Source organism: Melospiza georgiana, chromosome 15 (assembly GCF_028018845.1).
Source record: "Melospiza georgiana isolate bMelGeo1 chromosome 15, bMelGeo1.pri, whole genome shotgun sequence".
Lineage (NCBI taxonomy): Eukaryota > Metazoa > Chordata > Aves > Passeriformes > Passerellidae > Melospiza > Melospiza georgiana.
Genome location: NC_080444.1, coordinates 8019018 through 8044328, shown reverse-complemented (window position 1 = coordinate 8044328; position 25311 = coordinate 8019018). Strand labels below are relative to the sequence as shown.

Here is a 25311-nt window from a genome sequence, read left to right as displayed (position 1 = left end):
ATTTAGCATAAACTAAATGCTGACACCCTATTAACACTACACCATGCCAGTGAGGCAACATCAATATTTCTTCTCCTTGCACACTTGACCCAAAAGCTGCCCTCCATGATATGAATCATTAGGGCTATCATGTTTTCCCTCCTTTAATCAAGGAGTTGTTGCAACTTATCCTGCTGTTGACTCTCAACAAGCTGTTGATTTGAGTCACCCAAGTGGTTTGTGTGCTGCTGTTCACAGACACCTTGTTCAAAAACAATATTAAATACCATGGAATAAAACCAAAACTGGAGGTCTTTCAACTGTACTTGCTACAAGAAAATCTGTGGGGGTTGATTGACCTGACCTCCTCATCAAGGTGCAGAGTCAGCAAACCTCTCAAGCATCTTCCAGAACAGAAAAAATGAGGCTTCAGTTTCACCCTGCATTGCAGTACCATTAAATAACCCTCCAAATCTGAACTGCATTACACTGACTGTTAAATTCCCCAAAAATCCTGCAGCTCTATGATCACACATCTCCTCTGGGCTGCCCAAGTGATGAAATTTACTGAGATAACTCCCCTGTTGCACATTTGGAGATGGAGCTGATCACATGAAGCCAGCACCCAGTTTAGGCTCCACTGGCAGGTTGGAAAGTCTGCATCATTTCCCTGGCAGGTGTTTTTACACACAAATGGAATACCTGAGGTGCCTCACACTCTTTACCAGCAATCACAGTGTCAGCTGTGCCTCATTCAGTACTCGCTCCTCACCCCACACATCATCCACCCAGAAAGGTCCCTGCAGTGGAAATGGCTCTCAGTTCCCAGCAGCACAGCTTAGTGACAAGTGGGAATGGCAGAGCAAGCTTAGAAGCTGCTGTCACCCTCCAAATTCAGCCTGTGAGCACCCATCCCCTCCTTGCCCCTCCTCTCTGGTGAGCTCAGGGTGCTGAGCACAGACCAGAGCAAACCCATGTCCCACCTCTGCCTGGAGCTCTCCTCTGCTGAGGATGGCAGGAGCAGCTCTGGGACTTCTGGAGGGCAAGGCTTTCCTTGGAAATGTTTTCATGCAGAGAAACAAATGAAGATGCTCCCAGTATAGTTCAGAGCAACCTCACCTCGTGGCTCCCAAAAACCTCGTGCTAAATGTTGTGTTTTCAGCTCAGGAAAGGCAACGAAATCCTTCAAATGCGTTTGGAGAAATTCTGGGTACAGACAATGCTGAAACTTCTGAATAACCAGCCTAGGAAAACAACAGGCCAGCTAATTGCTGCATCATACACAAAACACAAGGAAAAAGACTTCAATAAAAATTATTTTCATAGTTTGCAAAGGGATTCCAGTTGGATGGACTCTGCTGGGACAAATGCTACCACAACACAACATTAACCCTCCCAAACAACAACAGCCATATTTACAAAAGAATTCGCTGTTGGAAGCAGCCCAGCTCCACCAGCTGAAAGGAGGCAACAACACTGGATCCATCTCCTGTAATTCCACACTTTTTTAACATACTTACAGCAAATGTCATTACTGAGCTGAAGACAGATCTGACTTTGGTCTAAGGAATCAATCTGAGCAAGTAATCCTGTCTGAGCACAGAAATGTTTGAAAGTGCCACGATTCTGCATCAGTAACAGCCATGAGTGCAATTAGCTGAGCTTTTCTCTTGTTTACATTGAGATAAACCATGGATTTGTTTTTGTGCCAACATTAAAGATGGGTATTTGGCATGGGAAATCCATAGCAGAGACAGGAAGAACTGGAAGGAGCAAGCCCAGTTGAGCAGAAGCACATGTTAGTGCTTCTATCTCCTCTATCATCTCTGGAGGAATCAATTAAAGGGAGGCTTTAATTTAAATCACATATTTATAAATTGGAATCAGGCAAAAATACTCTGGAAATGCTCTGCTTCACACACTTCATTTAGCACTGATTTAACATAAGAGAGACCATGTGAACATGCCTAAGTAACAATGAACTATGTAAACCAGAGTTGTTTCATTTAAGGTAATGAAATAAGGTTTTAAAGTAATAAAGTGCCTGGCCCATCTTGGGTGAAATCCAGATTAATAAGCAATTGTTGTTTTGTGAAGGTGCTGACTAACTAAATAAAGGCACTGGGAATATGCTAAGGCTGTGTATCTCCTGAGCACTTCATGTAAAGAAAATGTTATTTCAAGGTCTGCCTTTAGTCGTCAGTTTTGCATGCAGAAGAACACAAGGACTAAAAAGGATTACAAAATAAAAATCCAGGCTTACATCAGTTCAGGTCCCATAAGCTGAGCTGCTTTGTTTCCCCATTTCTGAGAGATGGAAGCACTCCTCAGCCCCCTCATTATCCCCATGGAACTGGGATCCATGGGCTGGCACAGCAGTGGAGGACACATCTTCACCCACATCAGAGCAGGAGGGTGAGGAGAAGCTGGTGTTTCTCAGGCAGAACAGCTGGATCCCTGCAGGAACCAGAGCTGCATTAATCATACTTGGGTTTGTGTTTCATAAACATAAATGTGTATGTATGTCTCAAGATGTAATGCTAATGTGAACCTCTTCTGGATAATCAGGTGAGCTCTTACCTTTATGGTGTGTGAAATCCAATTTACTGAGGCATGGTGCTTCCATAAGGGCACCTCAGGCATTTGCAGCCACCTTTCCTCAGGTAGCAGCTGGCAAGAGGGTAATTCATTAAAAATGCAGAACTCAGTTAGATCAGGGAACAGACCCAGATCCATCCTTCCCATTTTTTTGGCAATAGTTGGTGTCCAGTCTGTACTCTGGTTGCTGTTGGGAAAGATTTCTCAGCCTTTTCAAGGTCAAAGACTGGATTATTAGTCCTTGTTATTAGCACTATTAGTCAATTAAGGCCTGAGATGATTCAAAGGGATTGCATTTATCACCAGCCCCCTGTTTTTCCTGACACCAGGGCTGCTCTCAGCCCCCCACACCCCTCCCACGTGGAGTCCATCAGATCAGTCACGAGTGGTGATGAATCCTGTGGCCTTGACGAGTCTCATGTTTCCTCTTTGTCATTGCACCCATCATCTAGGGAGCTACAAACGTGGTAAAACTGAGAAAGAAATGCTCCAGAAGTGCCCAGAACTGGCTGCATTTGCTGCTGTGGGGGTGAGCTGCCCCATGATTTCACCTCTGTGTTTGCCAGCCTTGGCCAGCCCTGTCTAAAGAGCCCCGGGGTGAGCCTGGTCAGGCTCAGTCTAACCTGCAGTAACTGCTTAGGCTCTGTCCTACCCTGGAGAGGCTGCTCAGCCCAGGGTCCAGGGCCCCTTGCTGGCCTGGCTGTGGCTCTGTGTCCTCCCCACTCATTACCCACCCTGTTTGCAGAGCAGGGAAGGGCTGGGGCACAGCAGAGCTGGCACAGTAAAACTGGGGTGGGTGACACAGCACAAACACAAGAGGTTTGGCCAGAAAAGCCTCATAGAGATATATAGGTTATGACAAAACACCCAACAAGCTCAGGTTCCTCAAATCTAGCCGTATTTTGAAGCCAAACCAGTCTTCCCTGTGCAGAATGGCAGCCTGGAGGGAGGGCAGGGAGCTGGGCTGGGTCTCCCTGCTCCTGCTTTCATTCAGGATCCATCCTTGCCCTTGCCTCCAGCATCTCCTGCCCTGGAGGAGGGTCCCTGCTAAAGGAAGAGCTGCTGGCTATGCCAATGTCTCTCCAGATTTCTGTTTCCTTGCATCCTGGTAAGTTCTTTACAACACCACGTTGTAAACATGCTGTCAACATCTTCCTTCCCTGGATAAAGTGTTGTTCAGATTCCCCTTCTCTGTACTCAGGAATCACAGTGTTCCTCAGCACAGCATGAATGTTCACTTTTACCTTTCCACGGGTGAGCTGCAAAGGTGCAGCTCAAAGGGAGAATTCTGTTTATAAGATTCCAGAGGGGTTTAAAATTACCTCCCCCTCATGATCATGGGTCATGCAAATTCCAAGCTCAGCTAAAAAAACGTTGCACGTGGGCAGCTGTCTCCATTGGAGCAGCTGGGAAATCACCACAGGCAAAAGCCTCCCTAAACTCAGCCTTTCCTAGACCCATGTTAGCCAGGTATGACCTGTACAGGCAGCCTGGCTGTAAGAGAGCAAGGCAGTCATAGCTTTGTAGCCAAAAGCTATTTAAAAAGTTGCTACTTCTTAACTGCAGAAGGAGGCAAAATGTTCTGACCTTGATTCAGGACTGCCTTCACACCTAATTTAATTGCATTTTTAATTGCAAATACACACGCTGACCTCTGGACAGAGTGCATATTTCTCCAAAACCAGGAACTACCTTGGTTCCTAACCAGGTGCTCTGGGGCCAAACCAATGGAGACAGTGCTGAGGAAAAGGTGGGCTTTATTCTTTCCTGTAATCTTAGAAACTGCTGGTTGCATTTTGGAAATTGAAGAATACAAAAGGAGTCACAGTTGCCCCCACTGTGACTTACAAAAGCTATTTCTCCACAGGATACTATTTTTAACATCATAAGAATAGCAAAACTAAACCCATAAATAAAGAAAAATCACCAATTATGCCCATAAAGTCAAATAAAAGCTTGTTCAGGCTGGGTCATACACAGAACAGCAGAATTGGCAGCAGGATAAGATCAGTGAGTTCTAGTAACTGTATAATGTTGTGAGCTGAGCATTTCCCCAAATGTTAACCAGAAGCAGATGTATGGAAAACAAACAAGTTTCACAGCAATCTATTGGGTCACAGGCTGCATCTACAGCAAGGAGAAATATTACTGCAACTTCCTCTTGCTTTGCTAAAAGGTTTCCAGCAATCTTTGTTCCAGTTCCATCACTGGGCTAAGTCTGTGTCTGTACAACATATTTTTATTTTAAAATCACTTCTGCAAGAAGAAAATTAAAGCCCCCAGGCTGGCTGTAAACATTACTGCACAACAATCCCTGCCATCACTCTCCAATCTGGAAAAAAAGTGTATTTCTGTATCCTGTCTTTTTGGAAGGGCCAGAAGGAAAGTCTACTTTCAGCCAGATGTGGAACACTTTTCCCCACAAAGCTCCATGAATCTCTTCCTGCAGGACTGATTGTGGTACTGCTGTCCCAGTCAGCCATGCTGGCTTTGTTTGAGACTTATTTTATTTTTTTAATCCCTCTGGTGTTGAATTGCGAGTTATCAAAGCACAGGAATGGAAAGAAGAGACCCAGTCCCAGCTCAGGGCGACATCTCCAGTGCAGCATCCCAGCAGGGTGGGGCACTCTGCTCCTGCAGATGCTGCCCTGCTGAAACCTCACTGAGGGACAGCCCCAGAGGCAGAAGAACTGCACCAAGTCAGTGATGTTAAGATGCTTTAAGTGCTTCTATACTGGCTGGCAAGAGCTGCCCTCTGGGAGGGAAGGGTTTAGTAGAGCTTCAGGACACAGAGGGCACAGCAAAATGCCTGAGCTCAGCTGGTAACAGACTGGTCACACAGTTTAATTAAAACCAACTACCCCCCTTTATTTTCCTATTTCTGGAAAAGAGGAGCAGGACTGTCAATAAATATATAAACAGCATTTTGGGTCTGTTCTGTGAACCTTTCAGGTGCTATTCTGAGAACTGCCCAGCCCTGCTGGAAATACAAACGCCTGGATGACGACAACTGCTGTGCCTTGTTTGGGGCAGCTCTGACACTCAGCTGGGTGACCAAGGGGCAGCTCCCGAGATCTGACACTGAGCTGAGTGTTCAAAGGGCAGTTCCCAAGCTCTGAGACTCAGCTGAGTGACCAAGGGGCAGCTCTGAGATCCAGCCATGGGACCAAGGGGCAGCTCCCGAGCCCTGGAGCATCCCGGACCTGCTGGCTCGCATCGCCCGACCCCTGCTCCCTTCATGCAAGAGGTTAATGCTAATCAATCTCTCAACAATTCCTACCCCGCTATCTGTTACCGTCAGAGAAAAGGGATCAATTTAAGCTTTCAGGGAAATCCCCAAATCTCCCCTTGGCTCAGAGCTCACAGGCACCAGAGGGCGCTTCGCTCCCTCCTCGCACCAGCCGGAATTCCGGGAACATCCCTTTATCCCTCAATCCCTGTATTCCCGTAACCCTGGGGACAGGTTACGGGCAGGCCAGAGGCTGTGCACCCCAGGCAGTCACTGCTGTCCGTCTGTCGCCAGGACTCAGCGGCAGGAGGAGGAAAACGTGCCCAGGCTCCATCCGGACAGTGCCCCGGGAAAGCCGGGGCCAGCAGGGAGCGCAGCACCCACCGCACCCCCAGGCCCTGCCCGGCTCTGTTCCTGCAGGACACACAGCCCGGCCCCAAAGCCCCGAATCTCACACAAATCCTACCAGCGGTTGTATTTCAAAGCCGATATCCTGTATATGTATTTCTCAAGACGTAATGCTAATGAGAACCTCTTCTGGATAATCAGGGGAGCTCTTACCTTTGCTATGTGTGAAATCCAATTTACTGAGCCATGATGCTTCCATAAAGACACAAGGAAAGGTTGGGCACCTCAGGCACTTGCAGCCACTTTTCCTCAGCTGGCTACCTGTGCCTTGTTTGGGGCAGCTCTGAGACTCAGCTGAGTGACCAAGGGGCAGATCCTGAGCCCCGCAGCATCCCGGACCTGCTGGCTCACATCCACCCCGACCCCTGCTCCCTTCATGCATCAGCTGCCGGGGTTAATGCTAATTAATGCTAATTAACCTCGTTAATGCTAACGCTGCTCCACGGGCTCTGCTCTCCCTGTCTCTGATCCCAGTGTGGAGGAGCAGGGTCACAGAGAAGGGAGCAGAGGCATTCTAAGGCTCCCAGGAGGGGATTTCCAGCCCAACAGCACAGTCAGGGAACACAGGGCACACAGCAGCCCTGCCAGGGGTCACTGATTTTGGACTTTGGTCTGCTGGCCAAAAGCCAAGCCAAGCCATCCACTCTCTTCTAAGAGGACCAGTTTTAAAAACTAAACCCCTATTCCCTTCCCTCCAAAGGGATCTTGCTGCCAGGCAGCAGCCCAGGACACTTGTCCCAGAACACACAGGTCACTGGTGATTTGTTTATCTGGATTACTCAACAGCATGACAGCAGAAAAGCAGGTGTGTGGCACCTGTGACATCTCCAACCTTTCCTCCTCCTGGCAGCCCTCTCCTACAGAGCCTCAAAACCTTTGCACACATTTCCTCTCCCAGAACTTCCCAAAAGAGCTTTCAAGCTCTCCTCAACCTCACCTCACTCCCCTGGGGCACAGGACACCCTCTCCACACCCTGCCTGGCATTTCCCTGCACGCTCTGTGCCCTGCAGAGACACAACAGCTCAGGCAAATCTGCTTGGAGAGGGAAAGCTTGGAAAACCCTCGACTTGCATTGTCTCAGAACTGGTTCTCCAGTAATAGATTTCCTAATATAACTGAGCTTTTTGCACCCTCAGAAACCTGCTGCTCCTCCATTTTAACTAATAGTGTTCAACACAGTTATTTTCCTCATTAATATCCTACTTCACTGCACATCGATTTGCAGCAGTTCCCACTAAACCATCTTTGAAGGAATTTTTTTCCCTATTAGCATCCTGCTCACAGCAAGCTTCATTGAGTAAATGATGATTTAAGGGAAAATGGGGGATTGTAGAACAGATCAGTAGGAACCTTGTACATTCTACAGGCCAATGTCCCAAGAATTTCTTTCCCCCATTTTCAGAGAAAGGCCATGTGATCAGAGGGAAGGTTACCCTGTCCCAACCCAAAGCACATGCCCAAGGCTGCCTCCCATCTCCTCTTCCTCCCTTGCTCCCTCAACTTGCTGGTTTCCTGTTCCCACTTACCTGCAGTGCAGTCTTCACCTTCAGGAGTTCTTCAGTCCCTGCCACGCTTTAGATTGAAGAGAGATGGATTTTCACAGAGCACAACACAAGAGTCACCTTGAAAGACCTTGACCACTTTCTGTGAGTTCACAACATACTATGAAAGGCTCTTTGGTTGAGAGGAAAAGCATCCTCTGGTGTGTACAGCAGAGTGCAAGCATCACCATGATATTTTCTGAAAAATCCCTTTGCCTGGATTTCTTCTGGGAAGCTGAGAAGCCTCAGAGAAAAATGTGAATAATAATTATCTGATTCTCTTCTCCTGTGTTTGCTGCTTTGGAATGTGCTCTGGAGGTTGTTTACCAGCAGGTACATCTTTGATTGGCTCCATGTGAATTGTTTTTACTTAATGACCAATCAAAGCCAGCTGTGAGTGACTCTCTGAGGAGTCACAGGTTTTCATTATTCATTCTTTTCTAGCCTTCTGATGTATCCTTCCTCTTTCTTTAGTATAGTTTTAGTATACCATTTTTTAAAAATATAATGTAATCTAATATCATAAGATAATAAATCAGCCTTCTAAGAACTTGTGAGTAGATTCCCATCTCTCTCCTTGTCCTGGGGACCCTCACAAACACCACATGCAAGAGCAATGTTTCCTGGCCAGAACCAGCAGTAACTGCTGCAGTACTGGTTCCAGGGCTGGGAGATCCTCATGGATACAGAGCTGCAGTTCTGATTCCAGGCTGAGAGATCCTCGTGGCTACAGACACACACCCGATGTGCTCAGCCGAGGGCAGCGAATGAACGGTGCCGGGGTGGCTCCTGCACCCACCCGCTGCTGCTGGGGCAGGCAGGAGCCGTGTCCCGGTGTGCTCCCCGTCACCCCCAGCAGCAGCTGAAGCCCAGCCGGCACCACCATCCCCGCCGTCCGTCCAGGAGCTGGGGCCCCTCCCCTGCACAGCCCGCACGGCTCCAGGGGATGCAGTGTCACCCCAGCCACCACCAGGGCACAGCGTGGAATCCACACCCTGCTCACAGCACCCTGCAGTAAAGGATTCAGCACTCCTTTTTAAGAGATGGCAGTGAAGGAGAAAGCATAATGAGAAACAAAAATACAAGACAATAAAGGTTAAGGTACTTTTATTATAAAAGTCTATACAATGAGCACCAGACATAGCAATGCAATTATATCTGGTTTAGTTATATATATTCCATATCTATATATCCATATAGATATATAGGTTTTGCTTTTACCAAAGTAAAACTGTTATATCACAAAATGCCTAGTTCTACCATTTATTTATTGCTCAACAAGGATGGCACAAAACACACTCAGCATAACTGTTGCCATGCTTATCTACTATACTGAATAAACAGCCAAACACTGCATAACAAACACAAAGCAGCTGTTAATTCTGAATTGGAACCAGTCTGATCACTCACTCACTTATAAAAATATTGGAATCATATAGATTTAAGCATTATAAAGGAGGAATATATTATTTAAAACATTTAAATAGTGCATATTGACATTTTGCATGTGGTATATAAAACACAAACATTCATGTACAACACTATACAGTACACATTAGTTTCAATGTTTGGATACACCCGTGTCTGTAGACTGATAGAAAAGGAACTGAAGTGTACATTGCACAATGGAACTGAATAAAATTGGTAAATGGTCTCAAAGACTACTTTAACCTCATAATTCTCTAAGGTCCCAGATCACTTTGCAGTTAAAAAAAAAAAAAAAGAGAAAAGAAAAAAAGGCATACCACCAGTGCTCAATAGTTTTAGTGCTTTTTTTTTTTCTGAATTCCAAAAATACATGCCTACAAGCAGAGTAAAACAAACCAAGAAGTATTCTACAGTACACAAATGAAATCTGAGCACTAAAAATCCTACTTGCAACCTATTTCATATGCTTCATGACAGAACAGCAAGTCTCTGAGGTTATGTGCGAGCCATTTCTTACATTGTGAGAAAGTTCATTTTTGGTCTTTCATAAAGCAGAGTGAATCATTGCTATGTTGACATTAGCCAGTCATAAAAACATGCAGTGAGAGTAGGTGCATGCAAAACATGGCCACAATCAAACTGATACACTGAAATAAAAAAAAAACAAAACAACTGAGAAAGCACCAGCTGAAATTAACATTTTGATTTCGCCAGATCAGAAACAGCTGCGGATGGCTGCTGCAGAGCAAAGCTAGTCCCTAAATCATCATTCAGCACAGCAGATGTGATACTCAAAACATTATTTAGATTCAACTCTGAAGCTAAATCATGCAAGGCCCATAAACTGTTTTGCTTACATCGTAAGGATTAGATAATGTATTTTTATTCTCCAACTGTAAAACAAAACCGTGATAAACAGCAGTAATCTTTCCACTCCAAACCGCCGGTTCTCCCTGTGGTGCGTGTTAACTACTCTGATTTTAGCCCTTGACACCATACTCATTTCAGGTACAGTGGGATTTTAACTGTCCTAAGCAGCTCCTTTCTGTGGAGCCACACAAGTCTGAGCACCACCAGATTTCCCAACCACCACAGTGTTCACTGTGCTCCTCAAATCTTCCGAAAGCGGAGATGCCGTATCCAATTCAGCCCAAACACTACGTCACCACTGGCTGATAAACAGCAACCCAAAAAGGGATCAAATGAACAACAATGACATGAGTCCTGTAGGCAGCATGTGATTGAACTTTTCAGTTTTCCAAGGTTTAAAAGCCACTAAGAAAAGGTCACTTTCTGGTTTGTCCACTGTCATCTTTATCAAGGAGGAAACGTGACCGCTAATGAGCAAAATCCATAGACGTTAATTATTACTGTGTACAGGTGCAATTTAGAATACCAAAAAATCAAAGTTGTTCCACAGCAGTCCTTTGAAAGGAATTACAGTCTGTTTAAGTGTTCCAAGAATTAAGAGCTGTACCCTTAATTTGCTGATTTTTTTAGGCAAGAGGAATAGTTCGGTGTAGCATTACAATATTAATAATTTCTTCAACAATGCAAAAGGTTAGTAATAACAAAAGTCTCAAAGTTCTTGAATGCTAAAGATAAAAAAAAGGCTATGGTTGTTTTGGAACAGGATGGATGCATCTGGAATACAAAACTTCGATGGAAACTGTGTTTGCTAAAGTTGGATAGAGCAGTCTCAAACTCAGAAACCTTATTTGCTCTCTAGACAGGACCTACTTACCCTTCAAACATGTCCTAGTGGCACCACAGTAAAGTGCACAAACTGGATTCTTTCAACAGTGCATGACACATGAACACAAGCACCCAATAAGTACAGGGGTAGTATATGGAAACAGCATGTTACTCAACAGGTTGGAGCAATATAATTTAAATTGATTTTGAAGAATCTTGTTTGCTGATAAGGACTTCCAACAGCCTCAGTTTGGCTTTGATTTTCTTGTACTCCCTGTACTCATCCAGCATTGGGACCCGATCTTCTTTCTGTACATTCCTGTAAAAGGAAAAACATCAAAATTTCAACTAAATCATCCATCCTGCAGCAAGCCAAACACACAAGCAGCTACAGGAAGTTATTTTAGGGCACGTGAAAATATTATTGGCAGCTTGTTCACCAATAAGAGGCATGACATATTTTAGTTTATGATAGTTAAAATTGCCATCACCTAAAAAACTGAATTGAAAATCCAGCAGAAAATTTTCAGCACAACTGCTGCAGCATTGGGTAACAACCATTGCCCTAAGCTCTCCTGGGAATTTTACTAACAGGATATGAAGAGTTTCATTTCAGATCCTGGGTATACACTACAGAAAAAGTCACATTTAAGTCAGCCTACATTTTTTACTCTAAGAAGATTGACCCACAAATTGGCAGCAGAGCATTATTCTTGCTGGACTACAATAAATAATCTATTAATATGATTAACCTCATTATTTGCCATTGAAGTCAAAAGGAGTTTTGTTCCAAACTCAGTAAGTGCACAATGAAGCCACGTTACAGGAGTTTGTAGCCCAGGAGAAATACAGGAGAAGGCAAAGTCAAGTGAGAACATTTGCCAGTCAAGGAAGTGACCTCTTAGGACTGTTGTTAGGTTTGCTCATGACATGAGACATCTCAAAAATACAATGGGCAGCAATGCAATCCAATTCATGACAAAACAAATTCAAATCAGAAACCTAAAAGAACTAAACTATATGGAGAATAAAAGTTATAAAAACCTTTACTGGTAAAGCAAATATCCACTGCCAGAACTGACCTACTGGAACAAGGGGCAAATTTCCCTGCCCCATGTTAAAGAACAGAGACAATATGGGTTTTTTAAAATAAAAAAAACCCCATACTTTCTAGTAGGTATTTTTAAATGCTGTTTTTTTTTTTCAATGGAACTGTTAAAAATACACAAAGTTTTCTCCCACAGGAGATTATTCACAGCAGATCAAAACAGATCAGATTCCAGCTGACAAGATTCAAAGTTAGAAAACACACTTGGCTACATAATGAGGCTGCAGCCCAGCATCTGGTATTGTGCTAAACAAACCTTCCATTCTGCTGATAAAACTCCTCTTCAAATTCTCGTAATGTCTTACGTAGCTTCTTCTTCTCAGCTCTGGCTTTCCACAGTTGCTCCAATAATTCAGGCCTAAAAATTTCAAGTGAAAGAAAAATATGGTGGCCTTACAATAGAATTTCAATTCCTCAGAAACAACTGAGATAGCTGCACTAATAATTTATTTGTCTGGCTCATAAGGAACATGCTGTCAGTTTGAAAGTGAAATATTGAGAACAAACTAGCAGTTAATAAAGGAGTATAAATTTTCTGCTGTCTACACAGCTCAAGTAAGGCTGAAGAAGGTTTAGAAGATACTAAATAATTCACTGAGTACAAAAAGATCTTAGTCAGACATGTCAGAGCAAAGAACACTCATTCAATCCAAACATTTCCTGAGAAGTGCTGAACATGTCAGTCCCTTTCACCCATCATCAGAGATTCAGTATCATGACTAACTACAATAATTACAGCTATCATAATTAAATTATCCACTTAATTGTCCATACATAGAAGCAGCTCGGGTGCTGGAGAGCCTCAGGTCCCGGGTGAGTTTCTCTTGACCATCTTCAATATCAGACTCAGAGTTTTCAACTGGGCTTAGAACAGGCTGTGTTTGGGCAGCAGTTTTTAAGATTTCATTCAGATCTGTAGACAAACCATCACTTTCCTCCTCTTCCTCCTGAAAGTGAAAACAGAAATTCAAAACAAATATGATGTATTTCAGTTCCCTATTACAAATGCTGGGAGTATTTTTAAAGGCATTGCACCTACCTTAATTTCTTCAAAAAAATGGGCAGTTTCACCTTCAATAATGGGCTGTAACATCTGCCCCCGCCTCTTGGTTGATGGTGAGCCCTGAAAAAATGGAAATTTTTTTCAAAATGTTTCAAAATGTACAGTAAGACATCAAGTGCTGTTTGAAGTCAGAATTACATTGAAGACACCCAATATTTCCTCCCTAAGATGAATAAAAGACAACGAACATACTTACAGAGCACAAATCAAACAACCACACAACCCAAAAAGCTCAGGTACCCAAAGTATCCTTGACACAGAAATAATTGTTGTAGCTTATAATTTATTTTACAATATTAATTTTCAGACTAAAAAGAATTTGCTCTCTCCATGTTCTGTAGAAGATTCATAAAGTGCAATGATAGCTCTGAATTTGTATTGATTCTTGTTCCTCCCAAACCAAAGCACAGTTACAGAGGCAGAGCTGGATGCTCCTACCAGGCATCCATTGGGAATAATCCTGCCTGGTTACTTTTCCAGACCACTCTGAAGCCCTGCAGGTGGAAGTGTGAAATCAGAGCTATGTGTTGCCACCTCAGAGCCAAAATCCTTTAAACTCCAGCCTAAAGCAGTGTCCCTGTCCAGGTGCCTGCTGCACACCTGCCATAATGTCCTGCTCATCCCTTATCCCCAGACAGCAGAAGCAGCTCCAACAGATGTTCTCTGGACAGGAAAATGTGAAACACAAAAGCCACACAGACAATGACCTGTCAAAAACTTTAGTTCATGAAAGGGAAATAGTCCCCTGCTTTTCTGGACATTTCCATACAGGCTTCAGTGCATGTCATTGGTGTACCAGAATACAGTAAGAGATCTCATGGAATTAATTGTCCTATAAACCTAAAAATCCATTATTGAATATATATTACTTAGAAGTTACAATCCTTGGCAATATAAGAAAGCTCCTCATATCTCTTATAGGTTTCAAAACCAAAGACCTGTGAAAGAGATTTTACAGGTGCTGCCTACAGGTTAGGAATCATGTTACTGACATCTCTCCTGAATTTAAAATCCTTCTGGTGGGCTGTACCCATCCCTTTATTTCACAGCCAAAAAGTCAGAATGGCTATGGTACAGTCATAAGGCTGCCCAGAATGTAAAACCCATCTCAGGTGAAGTCAGATTTCTGAGGGGAGAGATGGGATAGAGCTCAATCAATCAAGGGTACTATCAAAAAGCTGTGACTCACCAGCCACACAGAAACACACTGGTGCCTAAGAGCAGCCTGTGTTTATGGAGTTCAGAACGGGATTCTGATAGAAAAGCCTTAAACCTGACTGTGACAAAAATCATGTTTCTCTTTAAAAGGAGCCACCAAAACCAATGTATGTGCAAGAAAGGCAGAATCTTGACCTGGTCCCTTTATCTCAGTGTACTCCAGCTCAGAGGGGAGAGCTCAGAACTGTCAGTGACAATGTAAACAGCAGATTAAAGTGCTGCTGAGTAAGCCCAGCTACCTGTGTCTGGGAAGAACTGTCTGTATGCAAAGAGATTATCTCGTGTCAGCTATGCAGTCCCTTCCTTCCAAAAGGGTCAGCAGCCAACATCCAAACAGGTATTTTGCAAGTCTGGGTCAGTATGCAAGGCTTGGATTGTGGCTCATGCAGAACAAAACCAGCTGGCTGTAATTCCCCAGCTGTTTTACAGGTACTATAAACAAGGTTACATCAATTTCCTTGCACAGTATGAAAACTTTTCTTCCTCATCTCTTAGAAGACCACAGAGAGAGGATAGAAAATTCAGAAGGAAATGAAGTGAAAACACAATGAAAAAGCAGGGATGTTGTACAGATGCTGCAGGTGCTGTAACATGTCTCTCTCTGGGGAAGCATGAAGGAATGAAATGGTTCTGATGGCAATCCTGTCACTCAAGCCTCTGCTGACAGCAACCTGCACTGCAACTGGTGTTACTATTCTGGGGAGGACTGAAAGTACAGTATGTCCTGGGGATCCATACCTAGCACAGGCACTTGGGAACATCTCAGCCACAGCAAGTTAGCACAGCTCACTTACTTCCACAGAGAACCATTTAATTCCCAAGAGCCATCAAGGTCACAGACAGCTTGGAACTGCTCTGTTCTCAGCAGTAAATCAATCAAATGCCTCAAGTACAATGACAACAATATCTTGTATCTTTCACAAGAAAGATGTTTCACACAACAGTGTCACTAGCTTTTCTAAAGGCAGCCTCGCAGTTCAAAAGTGGGAAAATAAACAGAAATGGCATTTGTTTTACTCACAAGAATAGGAGTAATGCTTGCTCTAGTTAACATTTGTTTTACAAGTCTGTATCTGTCATAAAGTGGCTTCACAATATGTCTTTCTTCTCTAGTAACCTAGAGGCAGAGAAACCAGAGAATTAATGATACCGGTCACTCCATCACAGACAAGCAAACACAAAGCTGTGTGCTTCTCCTGCCAGGCCACCAACATTCCAGCTAGGAATATAAAACTACCTTACACTGTGTGCATGAAAGGGGGTTTGTGCAGATAAAAGGGAATAACTTGGTGCTTTTTCATCCTCTCTCACTTTAACACCCTGTATTTTTCAGGGAGAAGATTTAAGCGGTTCCTAAAATTTAGGGGAGCCTCAGCACAGGCAAACCCTGTATTTAAATATCCATGGAAAAGAGGCAAAAAGGGACCAAGAAGTGAGGGAAAAGATGTGTGCCTGGCAATGATGATGGTTCTACAGAAATGAAAGGGAAAAAAGAAAAAGATGAAACTGTAGAGAAGGGGGGTGGGAACTGTCCTTTCATTTCTGTTTCTGTGAAATCCAGAATAACATTTCTGGTCTTTTCTGAGGAAATTCAATAATCTTGTTTATTTTTCAGACATCTCTTTGCCTCACAGACATATAAGGCACCAAATGACACCCATCACTTTGCAGACTCATATCAACTGCTGATTTCTGAAAAGGGGGCCTATTAATACATACTTTTTTTTCTTTTTTAAGAAGTCAATGCAGCAAGTTCCTCAGATGGCAACATGGAGGTCAATAGATACCTCTGTGTTTTGGAGAAGGAAAAAGAAGAACCCCCACACCAGCATTAAGTTCTGGTCTTAGTACTGCTCAAGAGTTACTGCTGTCTATGCACACAATGGCAGAGTTTGAAATAAAGCCAAGCATTACCGGCCGTCCATGTTGGCTTTCATAATACAGGAGGCTCTTCTGGAGAGATGTTTTCTCTTCTACCAAATGGTCCTTTGTCATTTTCTATCAAGAATAATTAGCATTTAATCAAACACAAGTCACTTTTATTCGCTATCCAGATGCCTAAGCCAAACTTAGCTTAGTTAACATCATACAACCCACCTTCCTCCATTTAAAGCTGTTCAATATTGTCAGCACAAACTTGCAAACATTTTAATATAGAGCAAGGAGAATGTGGTTCATGTTGATAATTTCCCCACTGAGTCTGAAGTATGATGGCCTGGCAAGGGGCTGTTAGCCAGAGGCATCATCATGTGATAAAGTGGTATCTCAAGTGCTCTATTTCCCCCTTATTGTCTCAGAAAGAACCTTATGCTTACCTTTATATCTTCTGGCAAACATCTCTCAACTCGTTTTTCCTTTAATCTTTTCAAAATGAGTTCAAGTGTAGCCTCCTTGGTGGGCTTCTTCTCTTTCTGCACAACCCTCATCTCATCCTCATTTTCCTCATCCTCTTGGTCAAGAGAGGAACCAAAGCTTTTTGGAAGAGTGTTACTTCGTGGACGTGTTTGAGGTATGAATTCTCCCTCTGAGCTCCGCTGCTTTGCATCTGAAAAGAGAAAAACTGCTCAGTCCAAAGGTTTAAAATAACACAGTTTATTTCACTCCAAGTACAGAAACATAGCAATTTGCATATGGAAAGTTTCCCTCCTAAAGAACTAAAGCCATAAGAATAATTCGATTTTTGAATAATGCAGAATGTAGAAATGAAACATTTTTGTTGCTGTGGAAGTTTGCTGAATGACATAGCCATTTCAGTCATGGAGATAAGTTGTGTTGCAAGAGAAGAAGAAACTGTAGCAATCTCTTACCTTTTATTTGCTTTCTCAATTTGGTAAGTTCAGTCATCCATTTTAAAACTTTTGGATTGGCTGCAATATCACTATAGGAAGGCTGAAAAAAATACAAATAAACTACATATTAAAACAAACACACTAAATCTTGTTTATAAATACTTCTTTCAAGATTTGGTAAGATTTGTGATGGTAAATGTGAACAGGAATGCCACTCAGTATCAGTTCAGATCTCAGTGCCAACATAAGGACAACATCTCTGAAAATAAAACTGAAACAACTTCAGCAGCTGAACCACAGAGTGGTAAGACACTTCTGCTTTTCCACACATCTGAAATGACCTCAGTCTCTCAGCAGAACTGTCACTCTCCTCCTCTGGCTCTGGCATTCTGGCACATTTTCTAATATTGCTGTTGCTCAGCTCCCTTTTGCAGTGTGTAACAAAATTCTCATTTGTGAACAGTTATTCAATAATGAACCACAAGAGTCACTCAGCCCTCCCATGCAGTTCTTTATCCTGAGCAAAGACAGAAGTGCTAACGTACCTTGCTGTTTTTCTCTTTTTCAAACTGTTCCTCAAATTGCTTTATTTTTTTCTGTAATTTCTTGACAAGCTGATAAGGTGTCTTATCTTCCCTTTTGTCATCTTTTGAGCTAAAGGATGCTCTTCGTGTTCTGTTTAAAAACATTTTTAAAATGTCATTTAGATAATTAATGAGTGCAAACAACATGTATATTTAAGAAAGAGTTTAATAATTTCATTCTTCATGAATGAATTAAACAGCTTCACTCAACTGTCTCAGGTAAGTTAAGAGATAATTAAGCCAAAAAGTATTCACATAATTTGTCAGTCTTACTAATACATTTCTTAGATTTTGCTAACAGACTTAGAAAGTATGTGGCATTGGTTTTACATCATCTTTCACACAGCTCCTCGACATTTGCTGCTCTTGTAAAGTGTTTTTTGTTTCAAAACTGACATGAGAATTTTCCAGAACACTTATTATACAAAGTGCCTGAAACATCCCTCAACACAGCCAGTGAAATCTATGTAGTCCAAGATATTAGCAATACTAATCTAATAATCCACTAGAGCAGATCCTTATTAGTTTCAGAATGAGGAGAAGAGCTATTATCATCAGCACTTTCTGCAGGTCATTCTTCTACATCATTTTAACAGTACTTGGTAAAATGTCTTCTGTGGTTAATTGGAGAAAACTTGCACAAGGATCTTTTTGCATCAATAAATCTGCCAGACAGACAACTATAAACTCTAAACTTGTTCCAATCTCCTGTTTCAGGCTTTCTCATTTTTATGACATTATGTTTTCCCTAACAAGCATGAAAAATCTTCTCAACTTCCCTTTCCCAGTAACAGGAGCAGACAGTACAGGTCACAAGTTATTTACAGTTTTGGAGAGTCACACTGCCCAGTTCACAAATACAAATAACCTGCAGCTTGTTTAGTGACAACTCTAATATACTAGGCTAAAAAAATAAAAGAAAAAAAATGCCAGAGCTTACATAAAATCAGACCAGAGTCTAGCAAAGCCTGGTAAACAAAGGATATAAATACTACTTTCAGTCCAGGAAGTGCTATTTGTCTGAAGCTGTGACCAATGCCAGGGAAAGCTCTGCAATCTTGTCCTATTTTTATCCTCTTTCCCTCAGCATCTGTCAAAGGCCACTTGGAGAGCCACAATCCCACCCCAGCTGAACCTCAGCTCCAACTCTCTGCAGCAGTTCCTGGGCGGGCAGAGCAGCCAAATGGTCACACAGTGTTTGACCTTGGTCCTCAGTTCATTCAGATCATGAAAACTCGTGGCAATCTCAAACAGATGTATTTTCATCCTGGCTTAACACATCCTGGCCCCCAGACTGCAATAAAATACACACCTAACAAAAGAAAGTGCTTTGGATGAAGAGTCCAACGTTTCTGGATCATGTAAGAAACGCTGGCTTTGCCCAAAATCCAAACTCCGATGTGACAAAATGGGATGACAGTCCTCTTCCAATGGATGGTTAGTCATCCTGCCAGCCTGTGGGGAAAGCTGAGCTTCTCCAGATTCACTGTCCTCCTGCCAAGACTTGAAAGCAGGAAATGGATCTAGAAGATAAAAAAAAAGACACAAAATGGTACTTTTCTGTTACCAGAACTATCAACTAGAGTTGAAACAAAAATGCGAACCCAATGCTTAGTCTTGTATGCTCTAGAGGATGTGGTGTCATACACAAAGTGAATAAAAACAGTGAAATGCATCAGAAAGCTACAAATTCTGTCATAAAACTGAAAGAAAAAGGTACTGAAATGAAGTATGCACACTAGGATCCCTTTTTCAAAGTGTATCTTGGGAGTATGCATTTCTGAGCAGTTCAACAGTGTAAGAGAGCCTTATTTATGTGTCAGAAATATACATAAAATAAGAAGAATATGTTTATTGTCCATTGCAGTATTTTGCTGTGGAAATTCATTTTCATACTGTATGCATGTACTTTGAAAGTTGGTCTTCTTGGTTTTGAAGAAGGTTTAGGGACATTGCCCATTTGCTTAAGTCTTTTTCAAGGAGTGTTTTTGGGTTTTATGATAAAATCTACCTTTACAACACTAAGAAAAAGAGATTTCTTAATTTGTGGAAGGTGATTTTTTAGGAGGGAGATTCCAAAACAATCAATTCTTTCAAATCCCTATGAAAAGCTCCTTGCTAACATTTCTTATAATTGGCATGGCTTTTTGCTGTCTAAAAAAAAGCTGACACAGCCTTTCAATTACTTCAATTTAAAATCCCACCCCCCTTTTCCTTTCAGAGTTACCTGTTCTTTTTCCTAGTTCAAATCAGAAATTTGAAAACTGGGTTCAAAGTGTGCAGAACAACAATAAAACCCACAAAGTAATCTTCAAAAAAAAAAAAATAACCCTTGTACCTGCTTTCCACTGCACATTTACTAAGTATGATTGGGAATTTTTTTGTTGTTTTTCAGCTGTGATCTTGCCTGTTTGCACAGTACAAGATACAAGAAGGGGACCTTTTTGAATCAACAAAAAAAGCTGCAGATCAGAATATTCCCAAGATATAAGGGACAGCAGGTGAAGGGTTAGTCAGAAAGCAAACCATCAACTATCAAAAGGCAGATAACTGAACGTATGGCGAACCATACTTACCCTCCCCTTCTCTCTGCAGATGCATTGTTTTGAAATCAATGAGGGGGAAAGTGATAGGGCATGGCGCTAATAAAATGAAAAAGAATGGCAAAAATACTAAAGTGAACACACAGCACAGTCAGAACAAACTATACATAACATGTAAAGCAGGAAGATACAGTACCAGGGAAAAACATCCCATCTTTTTGGACCAGGCCCTGAGCACTCTCAGCTTCCAAGCAATTCCCATGGCAGGTAAGGATGCTCAGTCCTCAGCCAATTTGAACTTTTACTGGAAAGGTTTACAAAGAACTGGTAGAGGAATAGTAAAGACTTATTGCAGTTTAGTAAGAGACTTGTGCATCCTCACATGAACAAAGGCAAGCTCCAATGTTTTTGATCAGAGCTTGTAAATAATAGAGATGGTGGTGATTTCCAAAAAGCAGAGCAAATGCAGAAAAATTACTCAGAAATATAAATCAACCATTCTGCATTTTCACCTCGGGCCAGCAAGCATTTGATGTTGCTTTTCAAGAACTCTGTTGCATACAGGCCTTTAGTTTTCTACTAGATTTGCTTTAATTACCCAAACCTTGTAACTGAATTTGGATTAGTAGAGGTTTCTTAACAAAATCACTCTACTTCAGTGGAATGCCACAAGGACTTGCAGTGCCTTGGAAGGCTGAGTTCCTAATAACCATCCTAAACAGGACTGAAGTACAGTCAATGTTCAAATACTTCACAGTGAGATTAAGACCTCTTGCAAAGAACACGATTTAATACCAAGAAGTTATAATATAAATTTATAAAGAGATACACTGCTCTATTTTCAAAACAAGAGTCATAAAGCTATTTGGGGAAGTAAAACCAAAAGCAACTTCATGAGCAGATTTAAGGAAATAATGAAAATGGATGCCACAAACCTTCTGAGAATACATATTAAGTCATCTTAGCACAAATAGAGGATGCAACAAAATGTAATGTGCAAGTAAGCAATTAAACTAAATAAAACACTGAAAACATAAACAGGATTTTTATGTTCTAGCTTTTGTTCTTAACCTGGGCAACAAGAATGGAAACCTGGACTCAGTGTCTCTGGGTGCCTGCAATTTGACTTCTCTATGCCAGGACTTACCCTGAATGTGCAGTTTGCTAGGGTTCAAGAGCACCAACCAGCAAATATTGTACAAAACAAATGAAGCCAATCACAAGTTGAAAACCTCACTATTTGCAAAAGGGTTAAAAGAGAAGTGTGGGCTGATGAAGTCAATTAATTTGCAAGACAGTCAACAGCAGTGACAAACCAACAATCAGTTCTCACCACTTGAGCTTCAGGACAAAGCTGTATGTGCTGACAGCTCCAAGCTGCACTGGTACAGAACACACATTCCAGCTTTACTTCCCTCATTTTAATACTTCCAACACTGCAACCACAAGTTCAGTGCAGTGATTCCTTGCTACCAGTGCCTTGCTAAGGTTTCACTGTGACACTTAAAGGCATCTCAAGGAACAGCTGTCACTGGAAGAGCATGCTGAAAGCTAAAACCCTGTCCCTGCACAGTTAACCTGCATACATCTATCAAGTTGTACTGCAGGTTTTCCAAACCAGAACTGAGTGGCCTGTGGCCATTGCACTGTCAGTGACAGCTCACTGTGGTTTAGCAGCTTAGATCACTTGCATTTTTTAAGGTGTGATGACTCCAACACCAGGCAGAGGAAACACGATATAAGGAAGATATAAAAAGAGAAGTATTTTGAAAAGAAGGTATTGACAAGAGTGTTCTGCTCTGGTCACAAAGAACTTATGGTTGTTTTAAGTAAAACAAAAGTTTTAACAGTTTAACTAAACATTTGAGCAATAAAATTCAGTCAAGTCACAAGCTCAGGGGATTGCTAAACCTGGAAGGCAGTGAAGAATATGGTCACAAACATAGGGAATCCTGTCTGAGAGAAAACTGTTATAAGTATTTTTCTTCTCCTAAAATGCAAACCATGGAAGGAGAAGGGGCACAGAAAAAAATACATCTGCAACTTCAGCCTTTATTTGAAAATTCAGAGCTGCTTCAAATTCTCCAATGACATGGAAACCAAAACAACTGACAAATTTTTCTGAAAAACTGAAGTATGAACTGCTGTGTTTGGCAGGTTAGTGATTTTAAGTCAAATTCAGCCAATTCAATAGTTTACAATTAATAAAATAAAAGACAAACAAGACACAATGATAATTTTAACTAAACTATATAATTTGACAAAGTGTTTTAAAAGACTTGGATGAGAGACTCAGGGTCAATAAAAATCAACAAAACATGCCACCTAGAATGAAACTTGGACTTCTTTGCTTTCCTTCTTTAGTTTTCCTTATATTTTTTAAGGTCCTTAATTAAGTTGCAGATGGTTCTGAAACAAGATGAGACCTATGTCATGACTTGGTTGATCTTACCATGTGTACAGGAACATGCTGTCATCTCCTGCTTTTACTCTGTAAATAGTTTTATTTATCACTCCTCCCTAACTACAGTGTGAGCTAAAGAGTGAGAATTACCTTCCCATTTGTCACCCTCAGACACATTCTTCAGATCCAGATGTGGCACTTGGACAGCCGGAGCTTCCTCGGGAACGTGAACGCTGCCGTCCCCCAGCCCCTCTGAATCAGGGTTTGCATTGAGATCACAAGGCTTGCTACTTGAATCCTGTATTTAAAAAACAGAACAAGTTTATTATTACTCAGCAGCTGGAAATCAGGTATTTAATCAGTTCCAGCACTTTTAGAAACTTTAAGGAAAAAAAGAAATCTCTCCAAACACAAGGAATTAAAAATAGACACACACACTGCAACAGCAATCAATTATTTACATTCCAAAACATTTCTTACATGAGATGCAGAAGCACAAACTTTGCTGTGCTGCCCTAAGTTTCTGTGAAGTGACATGATGAGCTCTCTAACAGAGGTCTTGCAAGCCTTGCAGCACCAAACACCATAAGATGTTAAAAACTAAATTTATTGTGTTACTTCACATTTGAATATCTTATAAGATGCCGTGTATCTGTATATAAACAAAATCTTTCTTACCAGAAATGCCTCTGAAGAATTTCTATCATTGCCATCAAGCAATATACTATTTTCCCTAAAAAGAAGACAGACCTCATTATAATTTTAAATGGACATTATCATTTTAAATGGACAGTAAACACTATACACTCCCCTTATTTTTTTTTTACAAACCCCATGCAGTTTAAGCAGATAGCCAATGTATTTACTTCAGGCAATAATTAAAACTCTGAGGGATAAAAGTTATATTACCTTTTTTCCACTTTCTGATCTTCACATTGGATTTCAAGTCATAGCATGTAAACAACTAGACTTGAACAAAGCTAAAAATAAAACCAGCTCAGACCTTTATTCTCAAATAGTCAACGTTTTTAAACTCAATTGAAAAAAACCTGAAATTTTAATCAGTGCTGAACTAAAGCTGCAAATTAACAAAGCTTTCTGGCTAGTCACTGTTGCTAACATTAATTCTTCAATCACTAAGAGCAATAAAATGTGTCAAAATATTTTGTAGAAAATAAATTTTTATTCTTCTGTTTCTCTTGCCAACATAGGGCTGATCACAAAAAAAAAAAAAAAAAAAAGCTGTAGGTTAATCATATAGATTGTATGAGTACAGAAAACCACAAACCTTTCACTATTATTTTCTTCATCAACATCTTCATCTTCAACACATGGTTTCAATAATATGTCTGCAGTCTGTTAGGAAAAAGAACGTTTAGAAAGATTTGGGAATGGCTCTCTCAACAGAAAACATTTGCATAGTCATCTCTGACCACAAAATGCCCTCAAAAACTAAAACTTCCTTGTGTGTGGCAATGGAAATCACACTTTTTAACCATGTGATATTTTAACTTCTCAATTAAGGCCAGTGTCCAGGTGTTTTAATCACCAGAACTCAGATAGTAACTTTCCATCTTCAGATTAACCATTTTTATTATTTCTTCAATAAAAGTTGTACCTAAAATTGTCACTCATGATATGAAGTTTTGGGGTGACTAAAATCATGGCAGTTTGTTCATCCTAGTCTCAAAACCTCTGAGTTTTTGAGACTAGGATGTATCTAAAATATATGAAATGAAACAAGTCTGACAAACTTTTTAAAGGAGTTACTAATCCCTGTTACTAAATAAAACAGAAAGAATTGGAAGGGGATGAAAAAGTGCTGTCAGTTCCATGACACCATCTCACAAAATAAGTTCAGATGAATCCACGTCACCACTTTGTTCACTAGAAGTATTTATGCCAAGGCCCAGTACTTGATTTCTTCAGAAAAGTGTCTTATTTGGGGGAATAAAAGAAATTTGAAATATAAAATAGGTCATTTGGTTTTAGACTTCAGGAATTCTCACAAAATTATCTTTCCAGTGCCTGAAGATAACATCAAGTTACCAGGAGACTTCAAACACACCAACAGTTGCCAGTTTTATGCTGCTGACAGCAACTGACACCCCCGTCAGAAAAAACATCATTCTTCTGCTGATATTATTTCAGTCCTCAAGTCAAATTCCAATCTGGGGAAACAATTTTTAATTACAGTGCATTTGTCATACTCCAGCAGATAATTTCCAGCCTGGAGATGAGCTGTACAAGTCTTGCACAGTCACACTTACTCGAGTTGTGCAAACAGCTGCTTCTATTTCCATTTTGGGCCCAAAGGAGAACTCACATGCAGAGCTTTCTTTTCCTACCACCCTACACGCTCCTCTCAAACTCCTTTCACACAGGAGAATCACCACATTTTCTCTTTAACCTCTCCATAAATGGTACAATTCTCCAAGAGCATTTGAAACAGTGTATTAAAAAGATGGTAAAAACTAACATTGAAAAAAAGCAAAACTCCACACTAAAATGTCACCTTACTACTGACAGCAATGGACAGAAGTCCATCAAAAAGCAAAAAAAGGCCAAGAATGCCACCAGGTTTGACAAGAAAATATTTCTATTGTGCACTCACAAGCATCATATTCCCTTTTATATCCAACACCACGTTTTATGCATTTTGTGCTATAGGATAAGAATCTAATTATTTTTTAGACCAAGTTTTGGCACTAAAGGAAAGAACC

At 41.3% G+C, this 25311-nt stretch overlaps 1 protein-coding gene across 6 annotated transcripts in view; it reads right to left on the bottom strand.

The window, feature by feature from the left end:
* Positions 1 to 8846: 8846 nt before the first annotated feature.
* The window catches only part of FAM13B (family with sequence similarity 13 member B), a 44872-nt gene continuing 28407 nt past the window's right edge, over positions 8847 to 25311 (bottom strand). For 4 of the 6 annotated variants that reach the window (XM_058034576.1, XM_058034577.1, XM_058034579.1 and 1 more), the window contains exons 12-25: positions 23877 to 23944; positions 23267 to 23321; positions 22739 to 22886; positions 20218 to 20283; positions 18954 to 19164; positions 17603 to 17732; positions 17076 to 17157; positions 16584 to 16813; positions 16183 to 16266; positions 15290 to 15385; positions 13027 to 13110; positions 12762 to 12934; positions 12244 to 12345; positions 8847 to 11198 (exon numbers count right to left, since the gene is read on the bottom strand). In XM_058034576.1, coding sequence (XP_057890559.1) covers positions 11075 to 11198; positions 12244 to 12345; positions 12762 to 12934; positions 13027 to 13110; positions 15290 to 15385; positions 16183 to 16266; positions 16584 to 16813; positions 17076 to 17157; positions 17603 to 17732; positions 18954 to 19164; positions 20218 to 20283; positions 22739 to 22886; positions 23267 to 23321; positions 23877 to 23944 — 1653 coding nt within the window. In that variant the 3' untranslated portion in view covers positions 8847 to 11074. The remainder of the gene's footprint in view (positions 11199 to 12243; positions 12346 to 12761; positions 12935 to 13026; positions 13111 to 15289; positions 15386 to 16182; positions 16267 to 16583; positions 16814 to 17075; positions 17158 to 17602; positions 17733 to 18953; positions 19165 to 20217; positions 20284 to 22738; positions 22887 to 23266; positions 23322 to 23876; positions 23945 to 25311) is intronic. The other 2 variants (XM_058034581.1, XM_058034580.1) reach the window with 2 other exon arrangements.